The 19,794-nt window shown below is 41.6% G+C and overlaps 2 protein-coding genes across 2 annotated transcripts in view; one reads left to right on the forward strand and one right to left on the reverse strand.

The window, feature by feature from the left end:
• Positions 1 to 6,142, forward strand: part of TIMP3 (TIMP metallopeptidase inhibitor 3) — an 8,547-nt gene extending 2,405 nt beyond the window's left edge. The window contains exons 2-4 of the mRNA XM_010082766.1: positions 4,073 to 4,184; positions 4,881 to 5,002; positions 5,636 to 6,142. Coding sequence (XP_010081068.1) covers positions 4,073 to 4,184; positions 4,881 to 5,002; positions 5,636 to 5,833 — 432 coding nt within the window. The 3' untranslated portion in view covers positions 5,834 to 6,142. The remainder of the gene's footprint in view (positions 1 to 4,072; positions 4,185 to 4,880; positions 5,003 to 5,635) is intronic.
• A 5,906-nt stretch (positions 6,143 to 12,048) lies between these two features.
• Positions 12,049 to 19,794, reverse strand: part of LOC104468579 (synapsin-3-like) — a 45,504-nt gene continuing 37,758 nt past the window's right edge. Inside the window, exons 5-6 of the mRNA XM_010082767.1 lie at positions 13,280 to 13,369; positions 12,049 to 12,099 (exon numbers count right to left, since the gene is read on the reverse strand). Of these exons, the coding sequence (XP_010081069.1) occupies positions 12,049 to 12,099; positions 13,280 to 13,369 (141 nt within the window). The remainder of the gene's footprint in view (positions 12,100 to 13,279; positions 13,370 to 19,794) is intronic.

Raw genomic sequence — 19,794 nt, forward strand, 5'->3', positions numbered from 1 at the left:
CTATGGCTCTGCACAGCTGCATGGGAACAACTCTGAAGATAAAACTAACATGGCAGTGTGTTTTGGCCACTTACAAACCCATCTGCACCTGCAGATGAAAAATAAACAAGCCATTTAGTCTATCAATGTGTACTGAATTGCCTGTGAAAAGCATTAAGAGCCTTAAAAGGCAACAAACAATCTTTGTATTTCTTTCATGGGTTCCTTGGAGTTTGCTGTGGCTGATTCTTGCTTTCACTAGCACTCCTGAATTCGTAACTGAATTTCACAACTAAGCTAGCTTGGGGCTGGGACTGGAGCACAAGGTCAGCCCACAGGCACAGAACAGCACCAGGCTTTTTAGCATTCAGGTGTGTTGTCTGAAAAAGCCTTGTGCTTTTTCAAGCACCCTCTTCCTTCCCCCACTGCTTTCTCAAATAATTTAAGAATAATTCAAGATCATATGTCAGAAACCTGCACAGGACTGATCTAACCCCTGCATGTTCTGTGATGCTGCAGTGCTTTCTGAGAATGGCCAAAATCTATTTCAGGAAACTGCAAGGGAAACAAGGAAATAAGATATTTCTACTCCATGTACATAAACAGTCCTGGTTGACCATGGCAGCGCTCTGCACAGGCTGCCAGAAGCAAGAAGGCTTTCCTTGGTTTCTTGCTAATCTGTAAAATGAGTCTAAGGGGTGAAACCTGATAGACCCAAGAGGAAAGAAGTGGGGTGGGATTAATTTAGTTTAATTTTAGACAGACTAAAATGAGGTGTCTGAGTCTTTCCTGCTCTCTTGATTGTCAATGGAGAGAGACAGGAACCACCAAAGTGTAATTCAGCCCACCAGTTGTAGACAGCTATTTTAGGATGGGCTGAGTTGTTCTGGAGGTGCCCGTCCTTGGTGTTTGACTAGAGAGGGTGCCTAACTCATATGAAGCGCCTAAATTTTACATAGCTGAAGGTTAGGCAAGATGACTCCAAGCCTTGATACCTAGTGCGACCTCACGTGGGAGAGATAGATAGAGGAACATCATATCACAGGGTGAAGTTAATCATGCAGCAGGAACCACCGTAGGATTTGCATGTGCATTTCTAAGGCAGTATGGGAGCTGCTAAGGGGAATGCTGACACAGCTGGAAATGGAGCAGGACTAGCAGACACCACCATGTGATGCTTGCTAATACTTTGTTCTCTGTCATTATGCTTCTGAAAATACACATTTGTGGCAACAGGAGGACTCCAAGGGTAGCAGTTAGGAGAGAGGCTAGCTTTATGGTTGGTTTTCTTCTGACTGGTCTAATAGCACTTCCAGGATATTTTGTGTATCCAAAAATAATGCTTAAGGTATTGTTTTATTTGTTTTGAAAGAGGGTATCGGTACAAGATTCCTCCTTGCCAAATTCTTTCTCCTCCCCTGAGAACCAAGGTCATGGTGAATTTTCTTCAGTCATCACAGGATGAGGCAGGCCCTGTCTGCCCCCAACACTGGGTCAATTAGTGTGACAGTTGATAGCATTGATGAGGGTCGCTGAGGGGCGAGCTGAAGTGCTTTCTGAGAGGCTGAGCATGCTTCCTTCAGCAACCCTGACAGTGCTGTCCCTGGTGATAAAGTGGACAGGAAATTAGGTCCAGGAGTCAAAAAACAAACTCTGGTTCAGCATCACTAGTTACTTCATAGGCAGTCATGTTGAGCTTGATGGTGCAGATGTGAGGAGTGATGACTATAAGGGTCCTGTAGGAAGGACCTGAGCACCTTCTCAGAGGTGTAGCTTGTAGCCCTTTCTGCAAGGGGGAGAATGGGCTCAAAGCGTGCCTGTGCGTGTGTAGACTTTATAGCATAGATACATAATTAGCCCAGAACTGCTGGGAGCTTAGCACTCCAAGTGCTAAGAGTGACAGATCACTTGTACTGCACATGCACAGCATACAGCTCTTTGCAGCATAGATAATGCACTGCCTGGAGAGACTGGGCAGCCCCAGCTGTTATCTTAGCTAGTCTTATCTGCTTAGGTACTGTTATCATAGCTTCTTGCTGTGACACCCACTAGAATGGGGTCTGAAGCAAGGCAGGGCTGTTCTACAGATGAGGAACAAAAGTGTACTGAAGGTTAAATAACTCATCCAAGGACAGACAGGATGTCTGTGCCAGAACCTAGATCTCCAGCTATCTTGAGCATAATTGGAAAATCTGAGTAGATTATCTCATACCAAGAAAACTGCAGAGGTAAAGTAGAGATTAGGCAAGGTTCATTCAGTTCTTCCATATTCAGTGTAAGAATATGCTCTTTGCTCACTTATGGACACAGTGGTGTATTCCAAACATGATCTATGAGCTTTTGTTGATACAGAGTGATTAATTTTAAAAAATCCTTTGCTTGCACATTTTCTGGGTATAGAGGGAAGGCTGGAAAATGCAAACCCTTTAGCATGTTTTTTACTGTACACAGAAGTGCTGCTGTGATACTGTTATAAGAGTATTCTGATTGGGGTAATATAACTAAGGAGAAAAAAAAACAAACTGGCAGATATTCCGTGGTCTCTGAGAAGGTAGTTTGACCTCTCAGCATAGCAGAATTAGTAGCATTTTAAAATTTTTTTACATGCTATATCTGGACATAGCATAAAATCTGTTAAATCAACAACCATCCTTTCACTGACTTCACAGAGGTATGAATCAGGCCCCTAACACCAGAAAGAATAGCATTCTATATGAATGAATTCTATAGAAGAAAAAGGTTTATTGATTTTAAAGCAGAGGGAGGATAGTGAAAGATGAACAAATGGAGACATGTACCTGGGAATAATAGGGGACTTCATGCTGTATTCTGTTTCTTGAAGGAGAATACCACTAATCAGGTGACGCAGCAGCAAGGTTCTGCATCTCTGTGAATGTTTGGGATTTTTTATTGTCTTTTGCCTCACTTTAATATTTATAGTTAAACTGAGTATGAAGCTTCATATTCAAATGAATATAAAGCTGACAGAGAAAAGGAAAGGCTGGGATTCTCTCTGACTCTTGTTGTTTTCCTTTAACTTTTAAACATTGGCTGTTCGTATAGTTGGTGAGGAAGAAAGAAAGGCTGAATACTTTGAAAAGTTAACCAATTTTTAAAGATGAAATTTGGAGGAAAATAATCCTGAATGTTTCAAAATTGGAATATGTTTTATTGGGTCCAATGTACACATGCAGTGGTTGTTTCATTGCTATGCGAAGACTTCATTATGCTACTAATAGGCGCGTGTGTGCGTTCCCCTAAATTGCAGCTGTAAGGTTAGGTCAGATAGGGACACATGCTAATTTCTGACTGAATCCAACTGCCAGTATATCTGTGGGCTCATATTTCTGTTGAACTGAACTGTATGTTAGCTTCCATTTAAGAAAGATTATGAAAAAGGAGAAGGAGCATAAAGGAATTATATATACATGATATTTTCTTTATGGTGCCCATCACTACCAGGCTAATTTTAGGAGGTGGGGTAGAATTCTGCTTCTGCATTCATTTAGTTAGAGAAACATTAAATCCTTGCTGAGGTCAGCAGGAGTTGCATATGCTAGGTGTTTGAGAAGGAGGTGTCTGGCTTGATGACTTAGGTCAAGCACCAAAGGCTTGAAAGTCTTACAACAACAAGACTGGAAAATAGGGTCATTGTTTAAAAGAAAAATCCCTTAGTTCAGAATAAATTGTTTAAATCACATGAAGGAGAAAGATTCCAAACTTGAAGAAATTTAATTTCTCCCTAATTATCAGCTATATAAAGAAAACCCAATTGTTCAGAATGTTGGCAGAGCTTGCAATGAGTGTTGAGTGTTGGCGCTTTGCTCACTCAGTGCCACTGGAACTAATGCGAGTGGGGAAGAGTGGTCCCTTTGTGGAACTGCAATGACTTGTTAACAGGTGGGTGTTCTCTACCAGCAGATCCGGTGGGGAGACTTGCGTCAGAGTCCAGCTTGTGCCATTAGTCTTTCACCCTTATAAAGACTAAAAGTTCACTGCTTGCCACCACAGTCTAGAAACAGAGATTGCAAAGAATCTAAGTGAAAAGTCATCATCTTAAGATGTCTTCAAACATTTTTATTTGTTTCTCTAGATGTACAGGGGCTTCCAGATAATGCCACATGTTCAGTACATCTACACTGAAGCCTCTGAGAGCCTTTGTGGAGTCAAGCTGGAGGTCAACAAGTACCAATATCTGATTACAGGTAAGGGACAGTGTACTTCTTTGTAATCAAAACCTCTTCTGTTCTGTATGTACACACACAGGACATGGGCAGCTGTGTAGACAGCTCTATACGCAGCTTCCCAAGTGTCAAGATGGCCAACAGTATTTTGGTGTTCAGTATTCTTTACTGCTGAGAGTTATTTCACTCTCTAGATTTCCCTCTGTTTCCTAAAGTGTCTCTCATACCTAGACATGTTGTGACAAATATGCTGTATGGCAGTCCACAACTGTCAATTCATACCTGAGCTGGCATGTCTGTCACAGGGAACTGGTTGCTACACAGCTCTGCCAGAAATGGAAGATCCCTTTTGGAATGAACTGGAGAAGTGGAGGCTGCTGGGGTGGGGGGATGCAAGGAGATGGAGATATGACAGTTGCCAAGTGTTGTTCCTAGTGAAGATGTCAGTTCACTTGGTTGTGCTCTGTTTCTGAGAGGAGCTTGACAGCATTACTCACCTGCATGTTGTTGCTGGTGCTTACAGCTGGCACAACACTCATAACTTACAGAAGTGCTGTAATCTTGTTGGCCAGAGATTCCTGAACCAGCTAATAAAAAGAAAGCAGTTGCTGAGCAGTGACTGAAGCCAAACATATTGAGAACATTAGGAATCTCAGGAAAGGAGAAAAGTGCTTCAGTTGCGAAGTGCTAACTTGTGACCGTGTCTCTGTTTTCAAGGCCGTGTGTATGAAGGGAAAGTTTATACTGGCCTGTGCAATTGGTACGAGAAATGGGACCGGCTGACTCTGTCCCAGCGTAAAGGACTGAATCATCGTTATCATCTGGGCTGCGGATGCAAGGTATGTGTGTCTAATTAGGTGGCCTTAAGACATTCAAACCCTAGAATTCATGTTTTCCCTGGCTGGTAATACCAATGATGCTGGTGAACAGCCAGGCAGAGAAATGGAGGAAAACAATTTTGACAGGGGAAAAAGTAAAGCCCAGCTTTAGTGCTGAGACTAGAGAAGAGACAATCAAATAAAAATGCATAGTCTATGCCTTTTTAATGCACTGTGGGAGTTAATTGGGGTTGGGGAAGGCTTTTGGAATCCATGAAGAATTGTTTGCAGGTGAATGAAATCAGGTAACAGAGGCTTGGCGAGATACGTTCAGCTTTTTTCCTGTGTAAACATTTTGAGCACTTAATACCTCACAGCCTGGCACTGTCACTAAGATTTTTACTCATGGCCCAAGGCCTGCAAAAACATAGACACAAGCTCAACTTTTCTACACCTGAAAAGCCCTTTTGACTCCGAAATTACCTGGTGAAGCTAAGTGTATGCTTATGTGCTTACTGAACTGAGGCTGAATTTTGGGTTAGTAAGTAAGGTTTGAGGGAGTGGAATTTTGAATCCCTTGTTTCTGACAAAAAGACATTTTATATAATGTTGTTTTTCCATGTAGCCTTACCTGATTGCTCTTTACAATTGCAGATTAGGCCCTGCTACTATCTGCCCTGCTTTGCCACCTCCAAGAATGAGTGTATTTGGACAGACATGCTCTCCAACTTTGGCCACTCAGGACACCAAGCGAAACACTATGCCTGCATCCAGAGGGTGGAAGGTTACTGCAGCTGGTATAGAGGATGGGCGCCTCCAGATAAAACGATAATCAATGCCACAGATCCCTGAGCATGCTATCCTTTCCTTACCTCCCCTCTCCCTTACTTGTGGCTGATCTTCCTTTGGACACTAACTCTTACCAGATCATGATGATGACAATGAAATTAGTGCCTGTTTTCATGCAAATTTTAGCACTTTGAACACTTAAAAAAAAGAAAAGGAAAAAAAAAAAGAAAGAAAAGTCTGTGCTACCTTACTGCATTTGTAATCAACTTTTCCATTTTTTGATACCACTTGTTTTGATCAGATGACATTTGGGAGCTTACTTTTGCACACCAGAGGGAAAAATGTGAGGGGGAAAAAAAAAGAAAGAAAAAAGATAGAGCTCTTGCTCTCTTACACGTATCATTAGCTGTAGCAATATAATCTCTATTTTTTTAGGAAAACAAAAATCTAAAAACTCTGCCAGTTAGGCACTGTATTCTTCTATGTGCTGGCTTCCCATCACCCCTCCTCATGCACTAAGTGCTGAAAATACGTAGATAAATCTATTTGAAGGAAAACAGGTTTCATTAATCAGATTGGCAAATGAAACAAACTGAAAAGAAACTCGAGCCTAAACTCTGGAAAAAATGACTCCAAAAGAAATCCTCTTCTATGGGAGAGATTGCCAATGTGATTGACTGCAGCAGTGGGAGAATTCACCTGGTGTGTCTGACCACATCATCTGGTAAAAGCATTGTTGACTGATTGTCCTAGCTAATTCAGTCGTAGTGTGAATGAAACAGCACATTTAAAGTTCTGGTATTCCCCAGAACAAAAGAGAGAGTATTATGTATTTTTGTTGTTTAAAAAACAAAAGCCCTGTCCCCTATGTTCAGGGAGGTAAATCCACCTACAGCAGAGCTGATGAAGTGCTGTGCCATCCTGTTTTGAGCAGCATTGGCCCCTGAAATATTTGCAGCTTAGCTTCAACAGCGAAACCAGCTTGTGAACACCTTAAACCAAACAGATGCAAAAATACCAACTGTAAATCAATCACATGGAAGCGGGAAAGGGGAGACTTGCTAGAGCTCTTAGTATATATATATATATAAAAATCTATTACCAAAATAGTGTTTTGCTGAACTAAGATGTATATACATATAATGACATAAGCTATTTTTGACAGGACATGGAATTTTTCTTTTTGGTTTTACAAACAAAGGAATGGTTTGATTGTGTTTTAAAGACAGAAATATTGACATTCCAAGTCAGTGAGGCGTTTTTAAGATATTGAAGCTCCAGTGTATCTGCAGTAGTTGCTACAGTCATTGTTTCCTCTGTACCTCCTCCCACCACTTTCCTACCCTGCAGCTACACTAGCTGCATTTGTTTATATAGTGAAAGGAAGTGTGTGTGGGGGCTAGGCAAGGAGAAGTGGTCTCCTAATAAGTGCTGTCTGGGATCGTAAAATTTCAGCTGCCCAGAGGATTCCTTCTGTGTCAAGTGCTGTGTTTCCCTCTAGGCACTGTTAAGCATAGCTCTGTGCATGTGCTCCTACCATGTCCTGCAGTGATGTGGGAGGAGGAGCCTTACTGTCTTGTGCTTTGCTGTTGACTGGAGAAGTTTTTTCGTTCTATTTTGTTTTTTTTAAGAAAACTATAATATAATTTTTCTTATCAAATAAAAGTATTTTAAGTTTTAATGATGGTGAAGAAGGGGTACTGACAAAATGGGTGACTGAGTTTTGGATGGGGAGGGTTTGGGCAGGGAGAAGATTATGCTTAATTTCATTTTTGTATTATTATGATTATTTATCTTAAGTTTCCATATATCTTCAGTTCATTCCACTTAGAAAGCAGAGCTGCCACCAGCAGGAAAATGTGTTGCAGTGATTCCAGCTTGGGGCAATGCAGCATTTTACAGTCAGTGACCTCAATTACTGGAGAGTTGTCAGGCGCCTCTTTGCCAGATGAAAAGGAAAGGGTGTGTGAAGGCCCCTCATATGGTTGTATGTTCCTTGTGTGCTACTAGAGCTCTACCAGGCCTACACCCCGTGAAATGCCCCACTTACTAGATGAATTGTTGCAGCAGAAAGCATGTAGTTTCAGTTTTAACACGAGCTTTAAAGGGCATTTTCACAGAGCTGATATAAGAGGTGCCTGGGTCTGCTGTGTATTTTTTTTTTTTTTTTTAGCTGCTCTGAGTGGCAATGCAGCACAAAAAACCACTGAAAGTTGGATTTTCCTGTGATTCAGGCTTGGAACACTTTTCAAAAGTCCTGTTCCCTGTGACTGCTCCTAAATTATAGGTTGGAGATAAGAGGGAGAGTAGAGTGCTGCACAGCACCCATCACAGGATCAGGTGGTGGGTTGCCCCTTTTGGCAGAGTTCTGGGTTGGGCTTTGGACACAGTGGAACAATCTCTGTTCAAACTGTGCACCGCTGACAAAATCTCTGAGGGTCACTGAGGGAAGGGAGGAGCCGACCTCGCAGCCCTCGCTGTTTGCATCGTGTGGAGGTGGTATCGCTGCAGATGGCCCTCGTTCTCAAGGCAGCTTTGCAAAGCTGACATCTCTTTGAGCTGCAGCCACTTTTCATGGCTTTGGAAGGCTAAATGAAAATGCTCCTCGATGCAGTGAAGTGTTGATTTGAATTTTCATTAAACTGCAGCTCTGCATATTTTACCTGTCACCGATTCATTTAGCTAGCTGAGACATCACAGTATTGCACTCAAATTATTGTGAAAATATTTGCATTCTAATGCTATGAGGACTTGTGTCCCTAAGTAGGATATAATGTAGCTATGTGCTTTGTAAACAACAGAACAGCAGCCACATTACCAGAAACTGAAATGTATTCCCATTTATTATTGCTGATGGTAAAATATTTCTGAGATGCAGACACCTCGACCGGCAAGGGGTGGGAGTTTGGTAGCAAATCTTTCCCCTTGCTATGTAAAGAAACAGTTGTTACGGCTTTTAAAAATGTGGAGCCAAAAGGAGGGGGAAGAATCCAGTAAAAATACATTTCTTTTGGGAGGCTTCTTAATTTTGTTTCTGTGCATGCTATCAGGGACGTGTATTTCTTGTCTAAGCTTTAGCTTGTGTGCCTGCATTAAGAACCTGACTGAAGGCTCCCTTGAAGTGGGAAGGAGCCATTAAATGGATTGAACAGGCTCTAAATCAGACTCAAAGGCTTCTTCCTTTCTATCTGTTCTGCTTTCCTCTGTCCTGCTAGTTCACTTCTGCCTTCCAATGGACAAAACTTTCTCCGTCATTACAGCAGGCCATGCAATGTGTGGGAACACCAGGGATGGAGATGTGAGAAGGCAGGTGTGAAGTTCTCCCCAAAATGTTAGGCTATGGAGCATGAAATGGCTTGCAGCCACACAAATATCTTCCTGTCACCTCTGACATGCTCCTTACCTTACCCTGTAACCTAAGGTTAAAGAGGAATTGTCAATGGCACAGCTCATGTGAGCATGACCTTTGGGCATGTACAGGATGAGGGCTTTTTTTTTTTCCCCTCCTATGCTTTAGATATTTGGACATTATTAAAAGTACTTCTCAAAATGCATAGATCATTTCTAGACTGTCGCTGTTTGCTTTCTTATTTATAGATATTTTTCTTTATTTGCTTGAGAGTGTTTTCCCTTTCAGAATTACAAAAAAATATGAAAAATATATTTAAGGTTTGTAAAAGATTGGATTCAATTTTCCTTTTCCAAAGTGGAGGGGATAGAGAGCAGGAGATCTGTGCATGGAGTACCTTGAATAAAATACTCTTGTGGGAGGCTTCCTTCACCCCTGTATGGGACAAACCTGCCATTTCAGGTCTAAATTTCCCATGTTTTGAAGACTTACATGGTCCTTTAGATAGGACTATTCTAAAACCTAAATATATTACCATATCCCATTCATACTTGGCCGGAGGAAAATGCTACCTCACGGCGATTTAGCTAGCTGAGATATCACTGTATTGCACTCAAATTATTGTGAAAATGTTTGCATTCTAATGCTATGAGGATTTGTGTCCCGAAGTAGGACATAATGTATCCTGCAGGGAAACATGCTGTTGTTTTTTTACGGTAAGGACTGTTTAAAGTAAAGGCCTCCATGGGAAGAAGTATCCATTCTTTCAAATGTCACTGAAAGTATACCTGATTTATAATGGGTTTTATAGCTTAAAGGACAGAACAAAATTTTGAGAACTGCAAAAATTTTTTCTTTTTTAGAATAAGTGTCTTTCTTGAGAAAAATCTTAAAAATCCACTGAACATCTGCTGATGCTTTGCCTGTACTGGCTTCTCCTTCTCTCTGGTGCTGTCCTTCCTTCATAGAGCCACTCCGCTGTTCCTGATAGTCATGGAAACTTGGGAAGGGAATCAAACCCGTGTGAAAAAATCGTGTCCAGAAGGAATGTATTGCTAAATTTTCTAGCACTGTTTACAGTTTTCCTCCATGTTATTTATAAATTTTATATTCAGTGAATGTATATTGTCTTTTAAGGTAATGTTGCATAATGTTCACTTTTTATAGTGTCCTTTTATTCTAAACAGTAAAGTGGTTTTATTTCTATCACAGACATGCTGTCTCTGCTTCACTTACATTAGTTTCTGTCCACTTCGAATGTACACAAATGGATTTGCAAGTGGATTTATTAATTTCCTTCCCTTTCTTGATAGCATTTTATCGGGCCCAAAGCAGGTATTCCACTTCTGGCAGTTTTTCTTTGCTCTTTAGCAAAGATCTGTCCAGCAGTCCCTCCCTCTTTTTAAGAGGCTGATCTCTCTAACAGTTGTTATTGGGGTCGTAAGCCCAGGGGAAGCAAAAAAAAATTCCCTTTTGAAGTTAATGTGTCCCACTTGTTAACTGGCCATAGGGGGTCACTACAGAGCAAGGCAGTCATTATGTCTGTCTTGTAGCACCACTAGGGCCTTAGGAGAACAGTTGCCAGATTGCTCTTATTTCCAGTAAACTGATCACTGGGGCGAGGGTTGAAAGGTACATGCCCATGGCAAAGGAAAGAGATTCATCTTTTGGATCATTTCAGCTGTGAATTGTCTGAGCCTTGTGTCCTCTCTTCATGTTCACTGTTTAAGGCTGGTTAAAAATGCCCTCTTCTCATGAGAAGGAAGCCCCAGAAAAAGTGTTTCCAACTAAATTAAAGTGCTCACAAAAATGGGCCTAGTGTTTACAGATTTCCTTTATCTCAGTTTTACTTTAGGAAAATCTCTATTCTCTACATGAATGAAAACAGATTTTTTTAAAATGCTTAATCCAAAGGTTTAGAAAGTAAGCTTTGGAAAGTTTTGGACATAGAAAGATGAGGATGTCTTATGTGAGAACTTCCTTGCTTAAAGTGTATCACATTGCAAAGAAGTAAAACCGTAATGCTAGTTATAGGCACTTCCGGGGGTCACCTATCAAAGGACCACAGCATACTTCACGAGTGCTGGCTGGTACAACTTGTAAATGCCTCCAGGAAAGGGAAGAAAAAGAGTGGGAAAGAGGGACCAGTATACTCCTGTCTGACACATGGAGAAGCTGATGCACAGTGGGCAAGCAGCTTTCACAGGTATTTGATGGACTGATTAGTGCAGTGGAGCTTTCTTGGCTTAATCTCTCGCCTTCTCAGCCTCTCACAGCCCAGGATACTGTGAAGATGCATCTAAAATAGATCTTGAAAAGTTACATAGATTCATTCCGTGAGGCAGACTCCTCACCTGGAAAGGGCTGGCCTGAATTTGCCCCCATGGATTGTTGCATGTGTAAATGTTTGGAAAGTGACTGATCTAAACCAGGTTACTTAAGCTTGCATATCAACTATAGTGTTTGTGTTCATATGAGATTATCTACAGTTTAAAAAGGTTCCTGTATTCTTTTGGAAGTAAGCAATAGCGTCTCCAAGTAGGTGATCAACCACAAAGATGACAAATACATGAAATTAAGGTCAGGACTCTGCTAAACCAAACTACTGTGCTGGTAACAAATGCATTTACATGCTGAGGAATCAAGATTCAGATCTCCTGACAAGAAAATAATGCAAAAAGTGCTAGCTAATGAATTTGCAATTAAAACCTTAATCAAGTCTTCCAAAAATACCATTCCTGAAGTGATGGTCAGACAAAGTCACAACTATCCTGAAGCGTTGCATGTGTCACAAACCCTGCTTCATAAATCAATGCAACAGGATTTATCAACTACTTTGTCTTAAAAGTCTGCAACAAACTGTCACATAGTGTTTAAGGACCATCCATTTCTTTACATCTTAAATGATAATGCAACTCTTACCACTGCATTACTTGAGTGCTTCACAGCACTCCTGACCGTACTTATCTTCATGATGTGCCTGTGAAGTATGGAAGAGCTGTTGTCCACACAGCACAGGTTGAGAACAGAGTATTGGAACAGAGAGATGAAGGACTGGGATTTCAAGGTATTCAGGTACCTAGCAAGCACCAGTGTGATTTTTCACAAGAACCTAAATAAGGCTTCCTTTTGAATTTTGAAGCCCTCATCAGCTACCTACATCTTATTACACATTGTGGTTGGCCCACAGTGTTGCAACAAGTGTGTGAGAAAAGAGGGTTTTGAATGTTTTTAAGTCCTAGTTTGACATCTCAACAACCCCAATCTTCAGGCTAGCAATGCCGCTCAAGTTCACAGTCAAGCATGAGAAATAAGCTCAGCCAGCCAGTGGCTCACATGGGGGGGTGGGTCATGGTTCACACAGGGTCTCATCAAAGCTTCAGCCAGGTAAGTAGAGCCGCTAATTCATGGATGTAAGTTGTAAGCAAAAATTCATGAAGGATTAGCCACCCTCTTAACTCAGGGAAAACAAGAGACATAAACAGTTTTAAGCAAAGCCACTCACTGCCATGTTCTCCAGGACTAAAGGCACTTACACAGATCTCTTTGGAAGGTGCCATAAGAGTTTGGTACGGTGCCCAGTAACCACACAGGGCACTGAGTGTTTAGCTGTTGACAGGAAGACTAGACCCCAGAGCCACCATGCAAAGGAAACATTACAAGCTGAAACAAACTCTTTCTCAAGAACTCCAGTTTACTTTGAGTACCTAGTCAGGCTGATAAATGTTTCATGGATGGCAACAACATGACAGACCAATCAAACTGACACTGTGAAACAAACATTTCTTAAGGCCCATGTCCCAAATCTTCAATATATTTTAAGCAATTCCATGAGGGGAAAAATCCACTTTATCTGAATAAAGTGAATCCTTACTCTAAGGGACAAGCTTTTTGTTGACTAGATTTTACAATGGATTTTTGTTTTCATTTTGAGCCTGCTCTCTTTGGTCACTTTTTAAGGGTCCATCTGGGGGAGGACTGAGCAAGAAAAGAAAGAGGTTCCCAAGCAGTGCTTTTTGTACATTGCTTTTAGCTAGTAATTCTTTGGAAGTAAAACTGAGAGTCTTCCCAGCATTCCCACTGCCATCTCTCGTGCCCAACTCACATTCGTTATTTCTCCCCCATCCATGCTCGCATCAGAAGAAAGCAAAAGTACTCACCATCTGCTTATGGCTTGGGAAGAACGTTTGCTCCACGAGGGGGAACTTCTCAGGACCCAGCGTTTTGAAGATTTTAATGAGCTGTGAGAACTTGGGGAGAGGGAGGAGGAACAAAAAACAGACACAGTGGATGTCAGTGTCTTATTGTGTAACAGGTAAGCGCTTGCAAAATGTTCTGATACTGGTGAAGAAGGTGAGAGAAACATGTTATGCCTTTCCCACCTTGCTTTCTTGACCTGAGAGCAGCAAGAATATATGAAGTTGTTGTATTTACCCACGGCCAAGCCAGCCAGTTTGTGTACAGAAAGCTGGGATTATGAGAGCAGAGAAGGGGTTCAAGAACCAGAAGGAGATAATTTTGGGTTTAGTTACAGGTCTGCTATGAACAAGCTTTCTTTCCAAATGTGGTTGAAGAGGGGTGAGGGGGACCCATCTTGGTAGAGGAAAGAGCTCTGAGGAGTCACCAGACAGGAAATCAGTGCCACCACTCCTGAGCAGAGACAAAACAAATGAAAGCTCTCCCTTGGATCTCTGCCCCACAGCCAAATCAAAGCAAGGCACCCATCCTGATGAAGGGAAGGAGAATTGCTAAAGGACAGGGATGACTAGAGGGAATTGTCCATGCTACCTGATTTAAGCGTTAAACAAAGGAAGCTGGACCCCACTGTCAATCATAACTGACATTTATTATGAACCAAGGGTCTCCCTACAGCCTCTCATGCATGGCAGGAGTAAGGGGAGATCATCTGCTACCCCTGTCCCATCTACCAGTGAGGTCTGAGGGAGGCACCAGTCTGTGAGGATGGTATCTAGAGAAAGCAGTGTGTAACACCAATGGGGAAAGCAACAGTGCTGGTACTTAATGGACAAGGGCGAACATTTGCCATTGTCCCAACCTGTCAGCATGAACTGTACCATTATCATCACTATCATCACTATTATAAACTTTATAATGCGGGGTTGTGTCCAGCCAGACACAAAGCTCCCTATGGTAGGACTGAGTTTTGATTTCTGTTCAGGTTCCAAAACCCCAACAGATGCGAAACACAGCAAACTCCTGCTCCACTTCGACCATCTGTGAAGCAAGAAAATTATTCTGTACGTTGTCTGCAGCCTCACTGTTCAATCTATCATTGACCAGCTTGAAAAAAACCAAAACTACAAGAGAGAAACTTAATAACCATAACAGAAAATGCTGCCAAAGCAGAGTTGCTATACCAAAGAGAATAAGAGATGATATATATATATACCCTAGAAACCTTCTGGATCTCAGGGGCCACTTAGATTCTTTATAAGCACACCTCTAGCCATTCTGCTTTCTCTCTGAGGAGGTGCAGCCCCATTGCCATGGACAATGCTGAACTGGCAGTGCTGTTGGTGAAGTGGTTATACTGGCAGCCTTGCAGAAGGGGGAGTAAAGCTGAATGAGGTATCTTGATTTGTTAAGAGACTAAAATGATTGGGGATTGCTCCACAGGTAAGAATTTTAGTTCCTACTGAGCTGGTAGATGTGACTGAATCACCCATTGATGTCCTATTTGCAAAGTAATTTAGAAACTTAGTTTCCAAGGCCCCTAGAATTTGGTAAAATCAAGTTAAATTAATAAAGGCCTCCAGTCTGGGCCGAGGGTTACTCTAAGTCCTTTACACAAGTTCCTTCAAGTTCCCCATCAAATCTAGGGATGCATTTTTCTTGAAGGAGATCTTTGGGTCACCTGTGTCACCTAAGGGAGGTAACACACAGATTAAGAGAAGGAGATGGGCATCTAGGGAACAAGGGAGGGGAAGGAAAGTCCCATTTCCTCCCAATAGCATCAGCTGCCTAATTTTACATGTTCTGAACACTTCTGAGTAATGGCTGAAGCTAATAAATGTACAAAATCACAACCCCAAGGTTAAATTGCAGATAAAGAGAGAGCTACTGAGAATGTTTTATGCTGAGTACCTACATTAGGGCTCTTGTCCTGCTTATTGGGCTAGTCTAAGCAAAAGCTGTGTAAGAAGTTGAAACGTCACTTTGTGGTGGAGAAGAAATACCTCTTTGGGAGATAAAGGGGGGTATGGGTGTAAAAAAATGCAGCCACTGTGCAAAAAAATAAGGCTGCAAGGTGTGTGCCAGACTTACGCTGTACGCTAAAGGGGCAACTGCCAGCAGGTTAGCAGACAAATGCAAAGAATATTTTTCCTAGTCTTGTAGGGCAAAAGGTGGCATTTAAAAAAACCCCAGAAAACATCATGAGGTGGCATATCCCACCACTAACAGCACCACCCCCTCACAGACACGAGCAGATAAGACAAAAACTCCCTGCATAGACTAATTATTGTTGGCAAGGAGGGTATTGATATTGGGGAAGGAGGACAGCTTACCTCCCTTAACTACTTGCGCTAGCCCTGCACATCCTAGAGAAGAAAAATAAAGCCCTGTTTTGACTAGCAAGGTGAGCAAACAGGGCTTAAAAAGTTAAACAGAATGAGACAGAGATGAGGAGAGGAGGAAAAACACCCTGACTGAGAGCAGCACATGCCCCTTGCTGTGCGTGTGTGCAGCCCTGGTGAACCAGGGACGTCATGATGTTGAGGTGACATGCATTTATCTTAGGAAAAGAGCTCAAACAAAATAACTGGAACAACTGTGCAGCTGACAGACAGTGTCCTGACTTGTTCCTTGGGCTTCCCTTTGAAGCATACAGCTCTTGGCTGTTGCTGAAATAACAAGTGTTTCAGATGGACAGATGAGAGTCTTGGCCATCTGGGAGCCTCCTTAATGGGCCAAGCCTGCAAAAAAGTCTGATTTCGGTATTGACCCTCATGAAACAATTGACTCTTTTTTTTTTTCTTTTTTTTTGTTTTTTTTTTTGGCAATTATTAGGGACAGGATATTGGCAAAGAGACACCCATGTTGCATAGTGCAGCAGCCTCTTAGATACCTGGTAGCAGAGCTCAAGTAGCACGTCCCAGTGCATTTTAGGTGAGTTGGAACGTTAGTGTCAGCAGCTCAGCTAGATATAATTGCCCCTTCCACATTTTTGTATGAGTTCTTACTTTCTGTGTTTCCACTGGTTTTAATGAGATTGCATCTAGACCACATAGCAACACATGGGGCAAGGCAATGTGGCACAGTCTGGGTTTTAAGTACCTGGAACAGGAATGCAAGTGAAATGCCTTGGCTGGCTGGTTGGACATCAGAGTTACTTGCAGGTTATCTTTACAGAGAAATAAAAAGATCCATTCAAGGGATCTCAAGGCCTTTTGTATATTTTTAATGTGCCTAGGTCATCAGGCACATTAAAATCCCTTGACAGTTAATAAGAGTTTGGCTGGGAGTCTCTTGGACTCTGTAGATGTCTGTCTTCAAGACTTCATATTTCCTGCTGTCTTACAGATGCAAAAATCATCTTATGACATTACTGCATGTAATATGAGTACTACTCTGAGCATTGTCCCACCTGTATTTTATATTGTAACTTTTATAACACAAAAATTATAATTAGTGTTTGAAGCGTTGTGTTTAGTGTGCTTGTAGCATTATTTCTCAATAATTCTGGGATCATCTTAAAACTTAGGTTTCTTAGATGTTTCTCTGTGTGTGAGATCCACCTGAATATGTCTGTTTTTCTTTCAGAAACAACTGTTTCAAACTATGCCTGTGTTTAATGCAAAATTTTACCTTTGAAGAAATTTGTGTATTGCAGTACTGGCAAATGTCATTTAAAAATGGGGCTGCATGTTTAAGTAAACTCAAGCCCAAACTCAGCTGATTGTAATTAGAGTTGCTGAGAAAAAACATTGTTGCAAATTGCCAAGGAAAAACAGTGTCACTTCCACCCCCCCTCCACAAAATCATAAGCATTTCTATGAAATGGAACCATTTTTGGAAAAAATAAAAAGGGAGAGTGAAAATCACATTTCCCAGGGGTATTTAATTTCATTTCTTCATGTATCTAAACTATTTTCTAGGTCCAAAAGTTTCCAGTAATCTTTGTTAAGCAGATCCCTTATTTCAAGATACCTGTTTTGCAACCAGAGTGGAACATGCACCCAAGGGGTCTGTCCCTATCTCTCATTTCCCAGCTATCACAAAATCAAATTTTCTGATTCTGGTGCCAGTGAAGCTTTCTGCCCTCCAATGCCCCACTGCAATCTCTACCTGAACTTCAGCCTGATAAAATTCCAGTGGTAGCAAATATCAGCTCAGATCCCATCTGAGCTCTTAGATTACTTATTGAGTTACAATCATGGGTTTGGGGGGTGATGTGTACACGGGGGCCACAGGCAAAGGAGGCGTTCTGCAAACCTGTTTTAAGTGTTTGCAAGTGGTTTCCTTGACTCCTCTGGGAAGGTTGCCCGAGCCAGCTGTATTCCTTGTGAGGAAAGCGTGGCACAACCAGACCCAAAACAACTAGAGCCAAGTTATTAGCAGAGCCAATTTATCCCACACTGCTTTGCCAGCTCTGCTTTTTTATTATTTTATTTTTCTTCTCAATGTTCTGAGTTTGTTTGTTTTCTTTTATTTCAGATATGTAAAAACAGGCCTGTCACATCTTGAGGCCCCTATACACCATCACAAACATAATTACAAAGCATGAGTTGAAAAATGTCCACTAAACCCTGACTATCTCAACCCCAAAATCAGATGGAATAGACCACACGACCGTCTTCCTCAGCAAAACCCAGTCTAAATGCAGAGGCTTTTTGTCTGGTCACTGGAGTCAACACACTCGTGTCAGACCAACTGTAGGAAGCAATGCATAGGTGTTGTACTGAGCCTGGTACTTGATCCAGCTCTTTCTCCCCTTTCCATTCCCAGCAACCCTTGTCACTGACATGGGGACTGAAGCTGAATGTGTATCATCCACCTATGCAGTGATGGAAAAGTGAGATTTTTCTCACTACTCTCATTACTGCACTAGAGCATTTCTGGAAAAGAATGGACCCTGCTTGTGGGCTTGACAAAACCCCCAGATGTCATAAAGGGGGCAAAAACTGAGAAGACCATGTCTATAACACTGATACCTTTTTGGTAAGAAATTAGTTAAATCCAGCACTGCATAGTGATGGAAATAAAAGTCTGAGTCATTACAGACCTCACCTGGATTTGAACTACCAATCAACACACTGAAGACTAATAAGCTGTTTATTCCAAGGAAAAAACAACAACAAAAAAAGACCTAATTAGGTAATGAGGAAGATAGTTACCACTCACTATAAATGTTACATCTCATCCCAAGCTATATTTGTGCAACGAGCAAGGCGAATTCCTGAAAATGTATCTAAAAGTTTTCCGTGGGGTGCATATTGGAAAGTTCCATCTCCTTGTCACATCCATATAGCTTGTAGTTCCCTGCCTCAGACCTAGAACAATGCAGGGAAATTTCCATTCTAGGAGCACGAGTGATCACGGAGGGCACTTTGTGATGAAAATGCTTGGAAGACCCAGCTATGGACTCCAAAACAGTATCAGCACCTGACTTCTTCCTGCAGGTGCTGCTATGGCCAGCCTTGCTCCTGTTGCTCATGATGGCCAGCCTTACTCCTCTGGCTTTCTTACTCTTGCAGTTCCTAAAAAATATTAGTCACAAAATAGGTCTGGGGAATTATTACAAATTTTGGTTTGGGGTTGAGACGAGCCAATGATAACATTTTTAAAGGTTTTCTGAGATTTCCAGGTGAACTTGAGAAAATGTAAAGAACAGGTGAAGGGAAGTCCCAGTGCAAAATGTCAAAGTGCTGTCCTGTTCTTCCCAGATGCTGACTCAGCCCAAGATGTTTCCAAGGTGCAGTCTGTCAGGCTCAATAACCCAAGGCTTTATGATGATCTTATATTTCCTTCTGAAACTGCTGAAAAACTCTACATGCTTTCCCCTTTCCATCTGCCTGTCATTCCCTGACTTTGTCATTCTGTGTTCCCTTTTTTCCTGTACCTAGTTGTTGAAGAAATCTCTCTACCTCTCTTGCCTTTCCTTTCAGCTGATTTCCTCACAACAAAGCACCACCTACAAAAAGTATTAAGAGAAGACAAGTGCAGGTTGCACTTCTGCAAGAAATGGATAATCTTAGTCTTAGTCTGGGGCACCTGGAAACAAGTGTACATCTTAATGAAAGATGGTAGAAATAATGTAGTTCAGATACCTTCTAAACCAGTGAATGTTAATGTTTCTTTTAAGGTAGTTTTACTATGTTTTGGTCAGGACAAAGACCTGTTACTACTGATCTGCTATTATTAATCTATTACTATTCATCTGCTCTGCCTTACAATAAATCTAGATGCTACTGTACTGTTGTCTGTTTGTGACACATTAGAATCTGGGACAGGTGAAACTTCCTACTCAGGGTGAGGAAATAAGACCTTGATATTACTAGAGGCTGATAAAGGAGCTGTGCTGGTAGGTTTTTTTTTTTTTCCCCAAGAGTTCCCAGCCAGATTCCTAACGTTGTTAGGCAGTGGTTTTAGCCTGAAGAAACAAATTCCTATGAAACATACTGGAAGCTGAGTTTGGTGTTTTACTGGTACCAGA

The sequence above is a fragment of the Pterocles gutturalis genome, unplaced genomic scaffold (assembly GCF_000699245.1).
Source record: "Pterocles gutturalis isolate BGI_N339 unplaced genomic scaffold, ASM69924v1 scaffold2210, whole genome shotgun sequence".
NCBI lineage: Eukaryota > Metazoa > Chordata > Aves > Pterocliformes > Pteroclidae > Pterocles > Pterocles gutturalis.